Source organism: Bubalus kerabau, chromosome 4 (assembly GCF_029407905.1).
Source record: "Bubalus kerabau isolate K-KA32 ecotype Philippines breed swamp buffalo chromosome 4, PCC_UOA_SB_1v2, whole genome shotgun sequence".
NCBI classification, from domain to species: Eukaryota; Metazoa; Chordata; class Mammalia; order Artiodactyla; family Bovidae; genus Bubalus; species Bubalus kerabau.
In genome coordinates, this window is record NC_073627.1 from 144,389,961 (window position 1) to 144,408,210 (window position 18,250).

Sequence of the window (18,250 nt, forward strand, 5' to 3'; positions counted from 1 at the left end):
AAATATTTATGTAGGAAATAAATTATAATTAGACTGCATTTACAAATGTTTACATTTTAATCATCAAGATTACTCACAGTGAATATTATTACATATCAAATTATTTTAAAATAGATAAATACAGCCCTAAAACTATAATGAAACACAAAACATATGTTATGTCACATGTTTGTTTAAATACAACTTGGGTTAAATATATTAAATAGATCCTGTCAGTCTTTTTTTTTTTCCTTTCATGTCATTGAAGAAAAAAAGCAAGCATAAATAGCTCATAAAAATTATCTTTCCCTCCACTAACAGTTGCCAGTACTATCTGAAGAATATGTGTATCTGCTTTATCATTTGCATAAAACTACCCTCCCAATAAATCAATGGATTAAAAAAAAATGAAATCAGTCCAAAAGTACACATCTTCCACTTTCAAACACATAATTAATGTGTGTGTTAGTCACTCAGTCATGTTGACCCTTTGTGATCCCATGGACTGTAGCCCACTCTTCATGGAATTCTCCAAGCAAGAATTCTGGAGTGGGTAGCCATTCCCTTCTTCAGGGGATCTTCTAATATATAACATTCAGTCTATATTTGCAGTCATTTAAATTTTAATCTAAAAACAGTGATAGTGGCGTGTGCTGCTACTGCTGCTGCTAAGTCGCTTCAGTCGTGTCCGACTCTGTACGACCCCATAGACGGCAGCCCACCAGGCTCCCCCGTCCCTGGGATTCTCCAGGCAAGAACACTGGAGTGGGTTGAAATTTCCTTCTCCAATGCATGAAAGTGAAAAGTGCAAGTGAAGTCGCGCAGTCACGTCCGACTCTTCGCGACCCCATGGACTGCAGCCTACCAGGCTCCTCCATCCATGGGATTTTCCAGGCAAGAGTACTGGAGTGGGGTGCCATTGCCTTCTCCGATAGTGGCTTGTAAATAACTTTAAAAGAATTTCAATCATCTATTTTAACAATAAATGAATTTTGTGTTTGTGTGCACAGCTGAGGACTATATTACTAATATAGTTACAGAGTTATATAGATGTCGTTTTCTTAGAAAGGATTTCATTTCCCTGACCTGTCAAGAAAACATCTGAAACAACAAAAATAGTCAAAACTATGCATGTATTCTACAGTGAAATCAAGGAACACCTGACTATTAAAAAAATCAATTAATGGAATTACTAACAAGAAAACATACATGACACAAAAATAATGAAACCTTAGATTATTACCTAAAGAAGCCAAAGAACTCTTAACATTTTATTAGTACCTTCCTCAATATTACAAGGTATTTTATAGAAGTATCTGCCAATGCTAAAAGGTTTATAGAGACTGTATTAGACTTAACAGAAAAAAAGTAACCAATAACACTAGAAAAGTATGTGTAGGTTGCACTACCCTCTAATGGCAAATGATACGAGAAATATATGACCAGGTTAATCTTATCCACAGGTATAAACAATAAAATCACAGCTTACCTCACAATCTCTGTAATTCCAAAATATCCTGAGTCATGGTTTCACAATTTTTTTTTAATAAAGTTTGAAGTATTATACCACTTTTCCCTAAAATTTTAAGCTTACATGTGGTAACCTTCAAACACACAATAATTAGGTTGCTAAAGTCAAATGATACTGTATTTCATGCAAATAGTATTTTTATTCTACTGTACTGTACTTTATATCATTTTAGTTGCAAGACAAAGGATTGAGTTTAATTATTCATGACAAACGTCCTTTAAATGGCTATATCTCAAAAAAAACTTATAAACACTAAAGTACTACTCTTAAAACCAACAAATGTTTTCTAGAATAAAGATGGTACAATAACACTTACCTCAGTCTTTTTACTAATGTGATCTGTAAACAAAAAAAAAATGGTGAGACTTCATTGAAGGACATTAACATGTAAAATATTTCAATATGTACAAAATATTTAAACTAAGTTATTGAAAAGAATTTCAAAATTCTAAGAGTTACACCAGGCTTCTCTGGTGGCTCAGCAGTAAAGAATCCGCCTACATCCCTGAATCAAGAAGATCCTCTTGAGAAGGAGATGGCAACTTACTCCTATATTCTTGCCTAGGCAATTCCATGGACAGAGAAGCCTGGTGGGCTACAGTCCATGGAGTCGCAAAAGAGTTGGATATAACTTAGTGACTGAACAACAACAATAAGAGTTACAGAAGTCATTTGGGGGTTGTCTGGGACTCACATCAGATTTATTTTTCTAGGGATAAGATGTTAAAATTTACCATATAATTACTAATTTGCTCAGCTTAAGGACTGATATCCCACTAAACGCCACCCATACCAAGGGGTATTATTAAATTCTAAACATTTGAATGTCATATATTTTAGATTTGTTGTTTTACATAATTTTTTTGGGGGGGGAGCACTTAAAGGGAGGAAAACATGTCTAAAATCAAATCACAGGGTACTGTTAGTGTAAAGATTGTACAGACCACTGCCTTTGTGGGATAAAAGGTAGAATAGTAATTTGTGTCCTGTAAAACTATTAGCTAGGTTTCTTAAAATTTAAAACTACATATTATAATGGTATGATAATACTGTGAAAAAAATCCTAAAAATTAATGTATATTTATGTTGACACAACTATATCGAAATTAAACAATTAAACCATTGACTTAGTAATAACACAGTATTTCTGGGAAATGATTACAAGGAAGACACTGGGAATCCACATAGACAAAAGGTTGAAACTAATAGGTAGCAAGTGTTTTTATTTAAATTGGAGATGATCAAGGTATCTAATATTTAACAATGCTTCTCAGGCACAGTAGAAACTTTCCATTCTCAAGGACTAAAAATAATTTAACAGCATAGTTTCTTATGAGAAATCTATTTGCAAATCTAAAAGCTGGGTCCAATTCTCTAAAGTATCCACTGATCGGAATAGAGTCCAAAAACCCAATAAATGTCAAAATCGTGTTTCAGGTCAAACTACCAAATCCTGATAGGCTACTCAGTCATTCTTCTTGCATGTTCTACTTGGTATTCAATGTAAAGCCAGAAACCCAGGGAAGAACCATGGTTGTATTTATCATGTTTTGAAATAGTTGTGCAGCCTGCCTTTAACAATAGCATACTAATGTCATTCTCAACTCATCTAATAAATTTACATAATATTTAAACATATGATAAATAAATTAAAGTTTTAAAAAACATTCTTTTCATATCTTTGCCTAGTTTATAATGACATAACTCTTATATAAAATCATTCTTACTAAAATTGGAAATTTAACATGTATCTGTTCTTTTAACCCCAAAACAAAGTGACTTAATCAGAAAAGTCAGCTACAGGAAAAACTTTCCTCATCCTTAAATGTAAACAATGCAATCCTCTAAATTTATTCCTAACTTCACAGACTAGAAGGATATCCAACCTAAAGGAGATCAGTCCTGGGTATTCACTGGAGGGACTGATGTTGAAGCTGAAACTCCAATACTTTGGCCACCTGATGCAAAGAGCTGACTCATTTGAAAAGACCCTGATGCTGGCAAAGATTGAGGGCAGAAGGAGAAGGGGATGACAAGAGGATCAGATGGTTGGATGGCATCATCGACTCGATGAACATGGGTTTGGGTGTATTCCGGGAGTTGGTGATGCACAGGGAGGCCTGGCGTGCTGCGGTTCATGGGGTTGCAAAGAGTTGGACACGACTGAGCGACCGAACTGAACTCACAGACAGGCTTGTTTCTAAAAACAGTGAAGTTTTTTTTTTATATATTACTGTTACGGTCTTACTAATCCTCATTGACGGTTTCCCTGGTGGCTTAGATGGTAAAGAATCTGCCTCTAATGCAGGAGATCTGGGTTCGATCCCCAGGTTGGGAAGATCCCTTGGAGAAGGGAATAGCAACCCACTCCAGTATTCTCTGCCTGCAGAATTCCATGGACAGAGGAGCCTGGTTACAGTCCACGGGGTGACCAATGTATTAAGTTTAAATTCATACGAGTCAAACTGACTTCAAGATCAATGAACAAACAGCTGTTCATTTGGTCAGCAACTACTCTTATTTTCCTTTGAATATAATTCCCTGCAATACAGTTGGACCTTGCTGTTTATCTGTTCAGCAACTGTTTTGACTGGTGTAAGCATGGCTTGTTGTTATTTAGTTGTTAAATCGTGTCTAACTCTTTTGTAACCCCATGGACTGTAGCTTACCAGGCTCTTCTGTCCATGGGATTCTCTAGGCCAGATTACAGGAGTGGGTTACCATTTCCTTCTCCAGGGGATCTTTCCAACCCAGGGATTGAACCCATGTTTCCTATGTCTCCTGCACTGGCAGGCAGATTCTTTTCCACTGCGCCACCTGGGAAGCCCCCTAATTCTGGTCAGGCGTAAGTCAAATTACTTTATGTGTAAGGACAATAATATGTTTCAAGATGACTCAAAACTACAAATATCAATTTTTATTTTCAGTGAATTTTAGAAAAGGGGCAAATTCAGAAATACAGAAAGATAAATTCTTACTGAAATTTTATGAGGTTTTAATGACTGTGTTTAAAACACTTTAACCCCCAAATAGTTTATTTCCAAGCAGGTTTACATGTTTTACATTCTAAGTAACATATTAATGAAACAATCTTATTTTAAAAATTAGAAAGGTACTTAAACTTAAGTATACAAAGACTCAGAATAGTTTCTCTGGCTTAATAGATTTTGTACATATATTACCTTCAGACTGAAACTCTTTTAGTGATATTGTGAGAGGTTTGTCTTTTCCCTGATGAGTCTTTCTTTTGTCTTTTTTATTCATAACCTTTGACTGAGTCGATGCATTTTCAGCATTTTCATATTCCTAAAAAAAATTACCAACAATAATTAAGCTTGGTTTACACCAGTAAAATCAATTCACCAATATGGAATATGTTTCTTAAAGTTATATTTTTAAAGATAAGAGGCAAATAAAAAAATCAAAACAGAGGCTAGCCAAACTGTACAAAAAGTTACCTGTTTACGGATATACTTAATCTTTTGACTATAAAACACTAAAATAAAAATTAAAAGCTATACCTTGATCTATAACTCTGAGTTGCTCATCCTCTTCTTCATTTCAGGACCAAAGTTAACACAATAATCTAGGGTCAATTTCCTTTTGCAAGCAAACTGAAATCTGGCTTCTGCTAGTCTCTGACACTAAAATTAAAGTCAGCCTCCTGGTGGCTCAGATGGTAAAGAATCTGCCTGCAATGCGGGAGACTCAGGTTTGATCTCTGGATTGGGAAGATTCCCTGGAGAAGGGAATGGCAATTCATTCCAGTATTCTTGCCTGGAGAATTCTATGGACAGACGCTACAGTCCACGGGGTGGCAGAGTCAGACACAACTGACCAACTCACACTTTCCGTTTTCTTTTTCAAAACCAAAGACTTTTTTTTTTTAAGCATCTCTTGGTTTTTTCAATACACTTCTGACTATGCTTATTTCTCCTTCACTGGTTTCTCTTTTCCCAACTCTGTTCTTTAAAATGCAGGTGCTATTCACCATTATTCCATCCTTAACCTATCTTCATATCCTTTATACCTGTTGTTCCTCAAAATTTAAAGTTCTACCTGATGACTTGTGTACGTACAGACAACTCACATGGAATGTTCAATAAACATCTGCAAACTAAGCATGCTGAACTCCTAGTGAGTACCTTATTTAGTATCACCATCATTACACTGTCTAGGCTAGAAACCTCAGTGATCTTTGCCTATTCTTCCTTTATATTTTATATGCAAATTAGTTACTAGGTCTTGTTGAGTTTATCTCCTAAAGAGCTCTTAAATCTATTCTCTTTTATTCATCCCCAGCAGGGAAGTTCAGTTCAGTTGCTCAGTCATGTCCGACTCGTTACAACTCCATGGACTTCATACTTTGTCATTTCCCTTGCCTTCTTTAACTTAACATTACAATACTCTTCAGTTTTAGCCCCACCACGCATCTTCTACACTGTTACAGCATGAGTTTCTAAAATGAAAACCTGAAATCTAAAAGTTAAAAATATTCAACAGCTCTCTCCCAACAAATGTATAAAAGTCAATCTCCTAAGTCTGCACACAATGTTTATAGTCTATTCTGGAGGCAGTATCTCCAGCAACTCTAGGTACTAAATTACAGTTTTTCAAAATGCCACTCTTTCACATGTATACATACAAGATATAAACTCACCTCTCCTTCCTTGAGAATGCCTTTCTCTTGCCTACGGATGAACTTTTAATACATCAAGTAAGACTCCTGTTTAAGAACCTTTTCCTAGGATATCCTGCCATCCTAAGATATCCTGTCACAACATGGATAGACCTTGATAACATTATGCTCAGTGAAATAAGTTCGAGAAAGAGAAGTACTGAATGATATCACTTATATAAGGAATCTTTTTTTAAAGAAAAAAGTCAAACCTATTAAAAAAGAGTAAAAGTAGTTACCAGGGGATGCTAAGATGAGACCAACGGTGTTTAAGTATACAAACTTATAATGAGTAATAAATAAACCACAGAGATCCAATGCACAGTATAATGAATAAAAATCAATAATACTATATACTACAACACTATCATACGATAAAAATCACTTCACTGGCAATCATACTACAATATACAAATATATCAAACTAACACACTATACATCTTATATTTACATACTGTAACACTTCAGATTTATCAAACAAAAAAAGAATCCCTTCCTGAAATCCACCCCCATCAAAAGCACAGAAAATTCTATCTTACTGAATGCCCACTGCAATGAAAACATAAAATCTCTCAATATTATACACTACAATTATATGTGTGTCTCTCACTCCACTCCTTCTACTAAATTCAATAGCTTGGACCATGTCTCTATCTTTGTACTGCATGCCTAGCAATTTTTGACTATTCAAAAAAAATATTTGGTGAGTGAGTGACAGGATAGAAAATGCCATCCCACACTTTAGCTATTATGAAAACCTTTAGGCTAAAATAATATTTATTTTATTGGAATATTGACTTAATATCTACATCAGTGTAATTACATCAAACTAGCCATTGCATGGGGTTTCCCTCGTGGCTCAGCAGTAAAGAATGTGCCAGCAATGCAGGAGACCCGGGTTTGATCCCTGGGTCAGGAAAATCCCCTGGAGGAAGGTATGGCAACCCACTCCAGTATTCTTTCCTAGAGAATCACAGGGACAGAGAAGCCTGTCCACAGGCTGTAGTCCATAGGGCAGCACAGAGTTGGACACAACTGAAGTAACTTAAGTAGCAGCAGCAGCAGTCATCACCTAGAAAAGGAGTTTGACCATTCTCTGAGAATCATTATAGTCTGATAAAACCTGCGCTTTTAGGTACCAGGCCTATTGCTAAGTCACTTCAGTCGTGTCCAACTCTGTGTGACCCCATAGATGGCAGCCCACCAGGCTCCCCCATCCCTGGGATTCTCCAGGCAAGAACACTGGAGTGGGCTGCCATTCCCTTCTCCAATGCATGAAAGTGAAAGGTTAAAGTGAAGTTGCTCAGTCGTGTCTGAACCTCAGCGACCCCATGGATTGCAGCCTTCCAGGCTCCTCCGTCAATGGGATTTTCCAGGCAAGAGTACTGGAGTGAGGTGCCATTGCTTCTCCGACCAGGCCTATGACTGCCTCAAAAAAACTGGCTGGGAGCATATTTTACCAATACCATCTACTCTACTCCTCCTCTATAGGTATGGCTAATCCTTTTAGCTTTAGAATGTAGATATATATTTAACAACAAATCATCACTGTATGGTAATACTCTATTTGATAAATTTTATCTTCGAACCGAGCAAGTCAGGAGGATTTTTCCAGTGTAATCTGAAAGTTCATTTAAATGATTAAATCATAGTAAAGCTAGCTGAATCCACTTTGGTAATTTCCAGCTTTGTGTCTAAATGAACAAATAACAGTAAGGATTACAGTTATCCTTGATTATTCCAGATAATACAAATAGGGACATGAAAAATGAAACTAACACATACAGCGTACCAAGTCCAGTCTAATAGCAACCTTCATCCTCTTTCCTTGAGCTACAAATAAATGGCAAAATCATCTACTGTAAATGTTCACTCCTCTACACCCTTCATGTTGAGTGAAGGAGTTAGTGTACAGTGATACAGTCTAAAGGCCCGTAAGCCCAAAGGCCATTTATGATCAACCACTAAGTAACCACAAGTTGAGTAAATTTTACAGACCCCAAAAAAATTACCAATGTATGCAAAAGACTAAAATGTTAAACAATATGGAGATAATATAAATGCTCAATTTAAATATAGAAAATAGAAACAAATGCTACTTTTTGCTTAAATATCCCTACAGTTATAAGCTATATAATGCATTTCAACACATAGCCCTATATCAAAGCTTAGTGATAAATGCTAAATTCACAAGGTCAAATTATCAGAAACGTCCTCTCATTTACTTTAACTACAGTGTATCTTCAGTAGAGGGTCTTTTAATGGATGCCCCTGTACACAGAGTTACTCAAATTTTTAAATCTTAACTATTTTCTATGTTCATTTAAAATAAGTTAAAATAATTCATCTGCTATTCATTTCCTCGCTCCCTTTCATCGTGGGTGGAGAAATTTCTTAACTAAATATTCCAAATCACCAGACAAAGCTTAGTCCACATGTTTGTGGTATCTCTCAAAACTTGAGGAGAATCTCATAAAAACTTTATGTTAATACTTTGATACAAGGATGGATTTTTACGACAGAGTTTAAAGGAGAACTTTTATACAAAATTCAGGAAGGCTGGTTCAAACTTTTGATGACTTAAAATATCTAAATCAATAAATGTGTAAATACCTTTTTGTGTTCTTCATATTCTAATTTACTCAGCAACAATGCCTTCTCAAGATCTGCTTCAAACATTTCAGATGTCAGCTAAAAGTAAAAAGTTTCACAATAAACAGATATAGCATTATATGACACCAGCGAAATAACTATGATAATATATACAGAATAAGAAAAAAAATACTTTAAAAAACAGTTGGGTTCTCCAAAGTTATCTATCGATACCAAAGTACAGAACTCCATGTTTTATAGATGATACCAAAGCAAAAACTTACAATTTTGATATTTTTACTTCCTCGTTGTCAATTATCTGTTGTGTAACACAATCTTTTTACTCTAATAAAAAAAACTTACAAAGAAATTAACACTATAGCAGATGTCAAAGATGGTATCTAGTTTTGGAGGCACAAAATATAATGTTACTAAAAACAAATAAGAATACTAAAACTCAATAAGCATTATAAAACATACCATATCCTTAACATAGCCTAATTTGCAGGTACAGAACCTTTAAATAAGGTGACCAATTGCTTTGGCATATGCCTTATGTTACAGTAAAATTACAGTGCATCTTTTTATTGTTTTCTTTTTATTCCTTTTGTATGACTGGTCTACCTTTAAAGTCATCTAATACTACTGTAGTAAAATGATTGTGATCTGTATCTTTTGGTTCCTCTCCCTCACCACTCAGTCTCACCTTAACCTCTGACAATCCAGCTCCTGCCACCTCCAATCAAATTAGTCTTTAAGACTTACTTTTCCTATTTCCTAACTGCCCAAAAGAATTGGTACCGTATCTGAATGAGACTTTGGGTTGTCTACCTTTGGAGGTAAGGTATGTCTGCAGCTAAATATAGGATAGTTGCAATAGGACAACAGTTAACTATCCTGGATTTGTTTACATGTATGTGTCAACTTACTCATACCATATAATAAAAACATAACTTCAATGGGCATTGCTTTTAATCTGCCCACAATACCTTCCTTTATTCCTTTGAATAACAACACTTCAATCCAGTGTCCTAGGATTCTGGCAAGACAGTCACCACCTGATTCTTTACACCACTCGCTAGCATACCCACAAACACCCCAGCTGCCACTGCAACCACCAACAGGAAGGGAGCAAAGGACCCAGCTATTTTTTGTTCTCTTGGGAATTAAATTTTGAGAATAAACACAAAGTAAGTAGGGTTCAATCAGCTGATTATAGCCTCTAAAAGTGAGTATACTAGCTCTACTAGTTCATGCCTAAGAGCACCCCAGAATTTCTTTTTTTTTTTTTTTTTTTACATAGTGAAAACTTTTATATTTGGAATTAGCCAGCTGGACTCAGTTTAGATGATGCCAATCTGATCAGAGTATTGACCTTAGCCACGTCAATGTCATAGAGCTTCTTCACAGCCTGTTTAATTTGGTGCTTGTTGGCCTTGACATCCACAATGAATACCAGTGTGTTGTTGTCTTCTATTTTCTTCATGGCTGACTCGGTGGTGAGGGGGAATTTGATGATGGCATAGTGGTCAAGTTTGTTTCTCCTAGGGGCGCTCTTCCGAGGATATTTGGGCTGCCTCCTGAGCCGCAGTGTTTTGGGCCGCCGGAAGGTGGGCGACGTCCGGATCTTCTTTTTTTTGTGGCTGTGGACACCTTTCAACACTGCTTTCTTGGCCTTCAAAGCCTTTGCTTTGGCTTCAGCTTTAGGAGGAGCAGGGGCTTCCTTCTTCGCCTTCGGCGCCATCTTCATGAAAAGCCAGAATTTCTTAGTTTTCCTCATTCCCAAGGTCTCATTGTTTAGTTTTTAATTCAAATCTGTTAATTAGTATCATTTACCAAATTATTATTTGCCAAAGTTACTCAGAATTGTTTCTGCTGCTTAGCAATTTAAAAAAACTGAACTAAAACAGAAATAAGTTCCTAGAAGGAGTAATCTGTTTCAAAGGAATACCTTGAAAATTAGAAAAATGTTAACACTGGACATCAGGACCTGATAAATCATTTATTTCTAATCAATGTTATCCCTTTGACAGTATCTCATCCAACCCTATACTGAGATAACAAAAAGAGGGGAAAAACTAGGTTTATCACAAAAAATTGATCTAACTCAGAGAAAAATACAATTAGAACTGAAATTGTAAATAAGGGCATACAGAAATTCTCATTAATTCCCAAGTGAATTGTACATACTTTTTTTTTTTTTTTGTACATACTTTTTCTAAGAAATAACTGAAAGAACTGAAGAATTACTTCAATCCAAATGAATAATGATCAGGAAAAAGTAATCTTTCTTAAAGGTTAACTTTTTATACTTTATTATATAAATGTGTATTTAAAGTTAAAAGGTAAAAATAAATTGGATTCATGTTGTTGTTGTAGTTGTCCAGTCACTAAGCCATGTCCAACTCATTGTGACCCCATGAACTGCAGGATGCCAGGCTTCCTTGTTCTTCACCATCTCCCAGAGTTTGTTCAAACTCATAGTCATTGAGTCGGTGATGCCATCCAACTATCTAATTCTGTTGCCCTCTTCTCCTGCCTTCAGTCTTTCCCAGCATCAGGGTTTTTTCTAATGCAGTTGGCTCTTCACATCAGTGGCCAAATTACTGGAGTTTCATCAGCTTCAGTATCAGTCCTTCAGTGACTATTCAGGGTTGATTATCTTTAAGATTGACTGGTTTGATCTCTGTGCTGTCCTAGGGATTCTCAAAAGAGTCTTCTACAGCACTACAGTTCGAAAGCATCAAATCTTAGGCACTCAGCCTTCTTTATGATCCAACTCTCACACCCTTACGTGACTACTGGAAAACCATAGCTTTGATTATGCAGACCTTTGTTGGCAAAGTGATGTCTCTGCTTTTTAATACGCTGTCTAGGTTTGTCATAGCTTTTCTTCCAAGGAGCAAGTATAGTTTCATTTCATGGCTGCAGTCACCATCGGCAGTGATTTTGGACCTCAAGAAAATAAAACCTGTCACTGTTTCCATTCTTCCCCCTTCTATTTGTCATGAAGTGATGGGACTGGATGCTATGATCTTAGTTTTTTGAATGTTGAGTTTCAAGTCAGATTTTTCACTCTCCTCTTTCACCTCCATCAAGAGGCTCTTTAGTTCCTCTTCACTTTCTGCCATTAGAGCGGTATCATCTGCATATCTGAAGTTGTTGATTTTTCTCCCAGCAATCTTACTTCCATGTTAATGACATGGATTCATGTTAGTATCACACAAAAAAAGGAAATTTATATCAATCTTTCCACCAAAACACAAAGCAAACAGAGTACAAAATATTTCAATATAATTAGAGCACAGCAAAAGTAACCCCATAGAAAAAGTAACAAAACTACTTAAATTTATTCTGAGCAAAGTTGTTTCAATTTACCACCATGCTATTAACCCATATTAATGACATTTAAAATTTACAGTAAAGGCATTTAAGATTATTTCCAATATGTCACATATTCTGACTAATATTCCAAAAACAAATCCCTGGGCAAGAGAAGAGGTGATGAAGGTGGGAGTCTTGCAAGATGTCATTATTCTTTTTCATATTATCTCATATAACTTAAGTGTATCTGTAGCTGATTCTAAGAGCATGATAAAAATCAATGAAGTGGACCTTTTAAAAGTAAAAAATATGGCTCTCCCCAACATTTGATTCTAAACAAAGCAGTTTAGAGCTTACATTTACCTTTTAATTATTAACAAAAACTAGTATACAAGGAAATACAATTAGGATAAAATGATTTAAATTTCAGTTTAGCTTTATTAAAACTACAAAAAACTTATAAAATGTCACTATATGATCAATCAGTTTATAAGGATTCATAGAGAACCTTCTATGTGCTTTGCCTGTAGGCCTTAAAGAAGAAGCACAAATTTGGCTTTTGCCCTCAAAGCATTTCTACCCCAGTTGGGAACAGAAAACTTATGCACATGACACACAGAGAACAGAATAAGATATTAAAAGTGCTACAAAAGTTAAGGGAAAAAAGGTAAACAAGAACAAAGAAGCATACACAAAAGAAACTATTAAGTTGGTCCTTAAAGGATAGATATCATTTGGATAGGTAGAAAAGGAATGAAAGTATTTTAGGAGGAAAGAGTCATATGAACAAAAGTGTAATATTAAGAACAGACACATCATGGGATACATGATAAAAGATGAATTCTATGAAATACAAGAGGAATGTGAAAAAACACAGGCTTTGAGAGATCACACAGGTGGATGATTTAAATTTCTCTTCTACCCATGCTAGCTGTGACATGGGGCAAGTTACGTTCTGTGAATTTCAAGTCTGATGCTGCTGCTGCTAAGTCGCTTCAGTCGTGTCCGACTCTGTGCGACCCCATAGACGGCAGCCCACCAGGCTCCCCGGTCCCTGGGATTCTCCAGGCAAGAACACTGGAGTGGGTTGCCATTTCCTTCTCCAATGCATGAAAGTGAAGTCGCTCAGTCGAGTCTGACTCCTAGCAACCCCATGGACTGCAGCCTACCAGGGTCCTCCATCCATGAGATTTTCCAGGCAAGAGTACTGGAGTGGGCTGCCACTGCCTTCTCCGGAATCTCAAGTTTATTTATACATAAAAAGAGAACTGAAATACCTACCTTGCAGGGTACTTTTAAAAATTTAAAGCTATAATATATGTAAAGTACCTAGTACAGTGCCTACCTTGCACAAGAGTTGCACACAGTAAATTAGAATTCCTCTTCTCTATGCTGGAGAACAGCAGAAAATAAGACTGCTTAGGTAGGTAAAATTGGGTTCCAGACACTCCCTAAAAACTAGGGATTCAGGATAGATCAACGAGGAACACTGATAAAAGTGATTTTAAAGAAATAAACTGGCATATTAGGAGAATGAGAACTTAGAATCAACGGGTCTGGCTAAACTACTGTAGTCCCAGCATACGAAACCTGGACCTGACCATAGCAATGCAGGAAACAAAGAACACCATTTCTCAGCAAAGAATGACCAAGTTTTAGAACACTGATTAAATATGAAGAATGAAAGAAGGATGAATCAAAAATAAGATTTTTGATTCCATATAACAGGGAGAAAGGCAGCACAAAGCTACAATATCAGGAAAAAGATAACATGATTCCAAATTCCCTAAAGTTGTCTAAATTAGAGAATTAATCATAAGACTGCTACAAATGTAGTCTTCAATGTAATTAATTATCAGTACATGTAAAGGTAGAACTGAGAGGAGAAAAAAGTTTGGGCCTGAAAGACAGATACTGGATAAGAAAATGCAAATAAAACCATGATTCTTAAAAAGTACCTTATATGTAAGTTTGCAAGTTGAGAGCTGCTCATCATTTCCTTTGTACCCATAGGAGGATGAAAGGAAGAAAAAGAGGAAATGACCCTAAAATACCTACAGGATTGGAGAAGATACTTACATGTGTCCAAGATGGAGTACTTCAGACTCCCTTCCTCTAGGCTTCCTTCATGCCTCCTATCCCTGCTGCTGCTAAGTCACTTTAGTCGTGTCCGACTCTGTGTGACCCCATAGACGGCAGCCACCAGGCTCCCGCATCCCTGGGATTCTCCAGGCAAGAACACTGGACTGGGTTGCCATTTCCTTCTCCAATGCAGAAAAGTGAAACGTGAAAGTGAAGTCACTCAGTCGTGTCCGACTCTTAGTGACCCCATGGACTGCAGCCTACCAGGTTCCTCCATCCATGGGATTTTCCAGGCAAGAGTACTGGAGTGGGGTGCCATTGCCTTCTCCGGCCTCCTATCCCTATCCAGTAGTAAAACATTTTTTTTGTAGTTAAATAAACCTACAGGCTCAAGGGTTTATGATCAGTTAAAGAGTATGAAAAACTGATGAAAAATGAGGACAGTAAATATTTTAGGACATTTTAAAAAATTTGCAAATCAAAGTACCATAAATATTTTACCCACTTTAAATCCAAGCAAAACAAATCCCAAATGAAGAGTTAATAGTTAATTTCCAATTCTCATAGGCTTCATGGGAAAAGGGTTGTTGCAGAACACGGGACATAATTCTGAGAACATTTAACACTTGCAACCAAGTGTTTAGCTACAGTAGCAGTAGTGCCCTCTGCTCCTCTAACTCAATGATTTTCAAAGTGTAGAAAGCAGAATTATTTCCCAGAAAACTTCAAATAATCTTATTGAACGTTATGATTTTTAAAGTTGGCAAAACCAATACAATATTGTAATTAATCTCCAATTAAAATAAATAAATTTATATTAAAAAAAAGTTGTCAATATTCTGCAAAAACTATGTGTTCATGTTCCATTCAAGTCAGCTAACACACTTTCATCTCTTCTGAGTGCTGTTTACATTTACTAAATTGAATGCTTTAATTATATATCAAAGTAATAAAAATAGTTCACTGATTCATGGAAGGATTAAAAGTAGCAATGAAAGTAGTAAATAATACAACTTATAAAAACAGCATTAATTTAAAAAATGGACAGGACTCTAATACAGTGAATACAGAATATAAATCTGTATGTGTCAGGACAAAAGTGGTATCATATAAGCAGCTAAAAAGGAGAATAATAGAAAATTAAAATACCAAAATTAAGAGCCTCTTGATGAAGGTGAAAGAGGAGAGTGAAAAAGCTGGCTTTAAACTTAACGTTCAAAAAACTAAGACCATGGCATCCAGTCCCATCACTTCAAGGCAAACAGATAGGGAAAACACAGAAACAGTGACAGGTTTTATTTTCTTGAGCTCCAAAATCACTGCGGATGGTGACTGCAGCCACGAAATGAAAAGACATTTGCTCCTTGGAAGAAATGCTATGACAAACCTAGACAGCATATTAAAAAGTAGAGACATCACTTGGCCGACAAAGGTCCATAAAGTCAAAGCTATGGTTTTTCTAGTAGTCATGTACGGATATGAGAGTTGAATCATAAAGAAGGCTGAGCACCAAAGAATTGATGCTTTTGAACTGTGGTGCTGGAGAAGACTCTTGAGAGTCCCTTGGACTGCAAGGAGATCAAACCAGTCAATCCTAAAGGAAATCAACCCTGAATATTCACTGGAAGGACAGATGCTGAAGCTGAAGCTCCAATACTTTGGCCACTGATGTGAAAGGCCAACTCACTGGAAAAGACCCTGATGCTGAGAAAGGCTGATGGCAGAAGGAGAAGAGGGCAACAGAGGATGAGATGGTTGGATGAACATGAGTTTGTGCAAACTCTGGGAGATAGTGAACGACAGGGAAGCCTGGCATGTTGAAGTCCACGGGGTTGCAAAGAGTCAGACACAACTTAGCGACTGAACGACAACAAAGACACCAAATACTTGACATTTCAATTTACTGAACCATCAGTCTATTTGTTCCTAGTTTTCTGCTATGAAATATGGTCAGACCAGTGACCTAAAGACATAGTTTTTGTTTCACTTTCAAAGTGCAGTAACCTGTATGAGTTTTTCCAAAACAAGTACCAAGTAATGCTTTGGAGAACAAAAGTGATGAATTTTGTTGCTAAAGTAAAAAAAAAAGAAAAAAAAAAAAACACGAAGAGCACTCTTTATAGTGAAATCAAGTGCAAGTCAAACTATCACCAAGAGACTTACTATACCAGCCACAAGGTTAATGAGAAATATCACTCTCACAAACAAAAAACAGAACAAGCTATTGGCAAAATGCCTTTATCAGGTGGACTAGAGGATAGAATGTGAGAAAACAATTAACTATGCACATGCCAGCAGACATTTCACTTCAGAGTTGGACAAAACCAGTGATATGTGGGGTCTGAGTCAATACAACAGGAGAAAGAAATACACAGAATCTGATCTATTTTTCATTCAACATCCATTAAAAGAGATTTTTCTATTATTTTTGAGCCATCATGTAAAATTTTGAAAGGGTAACACTGGAATCAGTACTGTGTATGCTAAGTCACTTCAGTCATGTCAGACTGCGGGGCTCTATGGACTATAGTCCATATAACGTTAACTGCCACCTCGACTTTCATAAAATGTTCTAGCTCCTTGATTTTTATTAAAACAAAAAATAGGTGCTGTCTAAAATAAATTTCTGTTCCCTGTAACAAATCTTTTTCAAAGTACACTTTCACTTTGGACATTAAGTACAATGTTCTCCTTTTATGTGGCAGAAACTTTTCTTCCGTTGACATGAGATTAACTAAGATCCAGTGCTTGCTCCTAAGTAGATGTAATGGATTCTTCTTTACTGTCTATCTTGTTGCTGTTTAATGCAGCTCTCAGATTTTATGCTGAGGCTTAGTTGATGTAAATTTATGTTATTACTTTGACGATTTAGGAGTAGGAAACTGTCTTGGTATTACTCTTCTATATTTAAAATAAATAGTAATATAACAGACAAGATTTCTATATCCAGCTTTTCAATTGGCTCAGTTTGAATGTCATTCTTTTGGCAGTGGATATCCAGTTTCCCCAAAACCATTTGTTGTAAAGACATACATGAAGTTTCTCACAATGCTGTTGCCCTGTGTGAAGAAGAATACCCACCACAACTGCACGCCTTCTGCCTACTACAGTCAGTCTGGTCCCTATTTTTAAAATCTATTATTCCACACAGTAAAATAGATTGCAAGTGGTATACTGTCTATCAGTTCCAGAGTTTGCCTTATCTCTTCTTTACTTATCAGTGTAATTATCCCAGGAACTATGCTACTTCCCAGGACTTTGATTATTTTCCTACAAGTCAGACTTCCAAATAAGGTACCAGGTTTTCCTAAGTGACCCATCAATAGTATATCTAGTAGAAATTCCTCAAAGTTCCTCAGCCTTGGATGACATTTTTAGATAGGGTTAGGGCCAAGTTAACTATTTCTTTCTCCTAATTACCTGGTCATTTTGGCAGTAATCAATGGGGTCAGGAAGAAAGGCAATAAATATCTGTTCCTAAGTTCCCATATTACATGGAATTTATTTTGATGCACAATTGAGCAGTTTTCCTTTATTAATTTTCCAGTGCCCCTTGGGCCACTGGGAGAAATTCTCTCCAGTGAAGACACTGGGAAATCCTATTACTGTCTAAACAAGTGTATCCTTAATAATACTTCTAAACCAGAATAAAATGTCATAATGAATCCTGCAAAAGGAAAAAAAGAATCAAATAATCCCCCTAAAATAAGATGATTTATCCAGTTAACCAGTACCTTGAAATATCATTTTTGCACAGCTCCAGTGTAATAACAAATGCTTGTAATGATGAGCCTGAGGCACTACAAATTTCTATAGAAAATGTTATAATTAACAGTTTATGTTAAGAGCATGGTTTAGTATAATTCTTTTAAAACTGAAACTCAAGCACAACAGGTATAGCCACTCCATTAAGCCAAACATCTGCTAAAATAATATTTATTTCCAACAGATCAAATGACAGTTTAACAGATAAGAAAATAACTATTCATTTTTCATACATACAGCATCTCCTAGAGTACATTCCAAATTTAGTATGTCATTTTCCTGAATACCACAAACACAAA

At 36.1% G+C, this 18,250-nt stretch overlaps 2 protein-coding genes across 5 annotated transcripts in view; both read right to left on the bottom strand.

Annotated features, from left to right (window-relative positions):
- GKAP1 (G kinase anchoring protein 1) overlaps window positions 1-18,250 on the bottom strand; it is an 86,828-nt gene that overhangs the window by 50,279 nt on the left and 18,299 nt on the right. For all 4 annotated transcript variants that reach the window (XM_055578913.1, XM_055578909.1, XM_055578911.1 and 1 more), the window contains 3 exons: window positions 8,802-8,879; window positions 4,693-4,816; window positions 1,827-1,849 (listed from right to left, as the gene is read on the bottom strand). In XM_055578913.1, coding sequence (XP_055434888.1) covers window positions 1,827-1,849; window positions 4,693-4,816; window positions 8,802-8,879 — 225 coding nt within the window. The remainder of the gene's footprint in view (window positions 1-1,826; window positions 1,850-4,692; window positions 4,817-8,801; window positions 8,880-18,250) is intronic.
- Window positions 8,803-10,575, bottom strand: LOC129650442 (60S ribosomal protein L23a-like). The gene has a single exon (XM_055578918.1). It carries the CDS (start codon window positions 10,558-10,560, stop codon window positions 10,105-10,107), a length of 456 nt encoding a protein of 151 aa, XP_055434893.1. The 5' UTR covers window positions 10,561-10,575; the 3' UTR covers window positions 8,803-10,104.

What these genes read in the sequence shown, in the direction of transcription:
- LOC129650442 (XM_055578918.1), bottom strand. Translation starts at nt 10,560, where the DNA reads ATGAGGAAAACTAAGAAATTCTGGCTTTTCATGAAGATGGCGCCGAAG.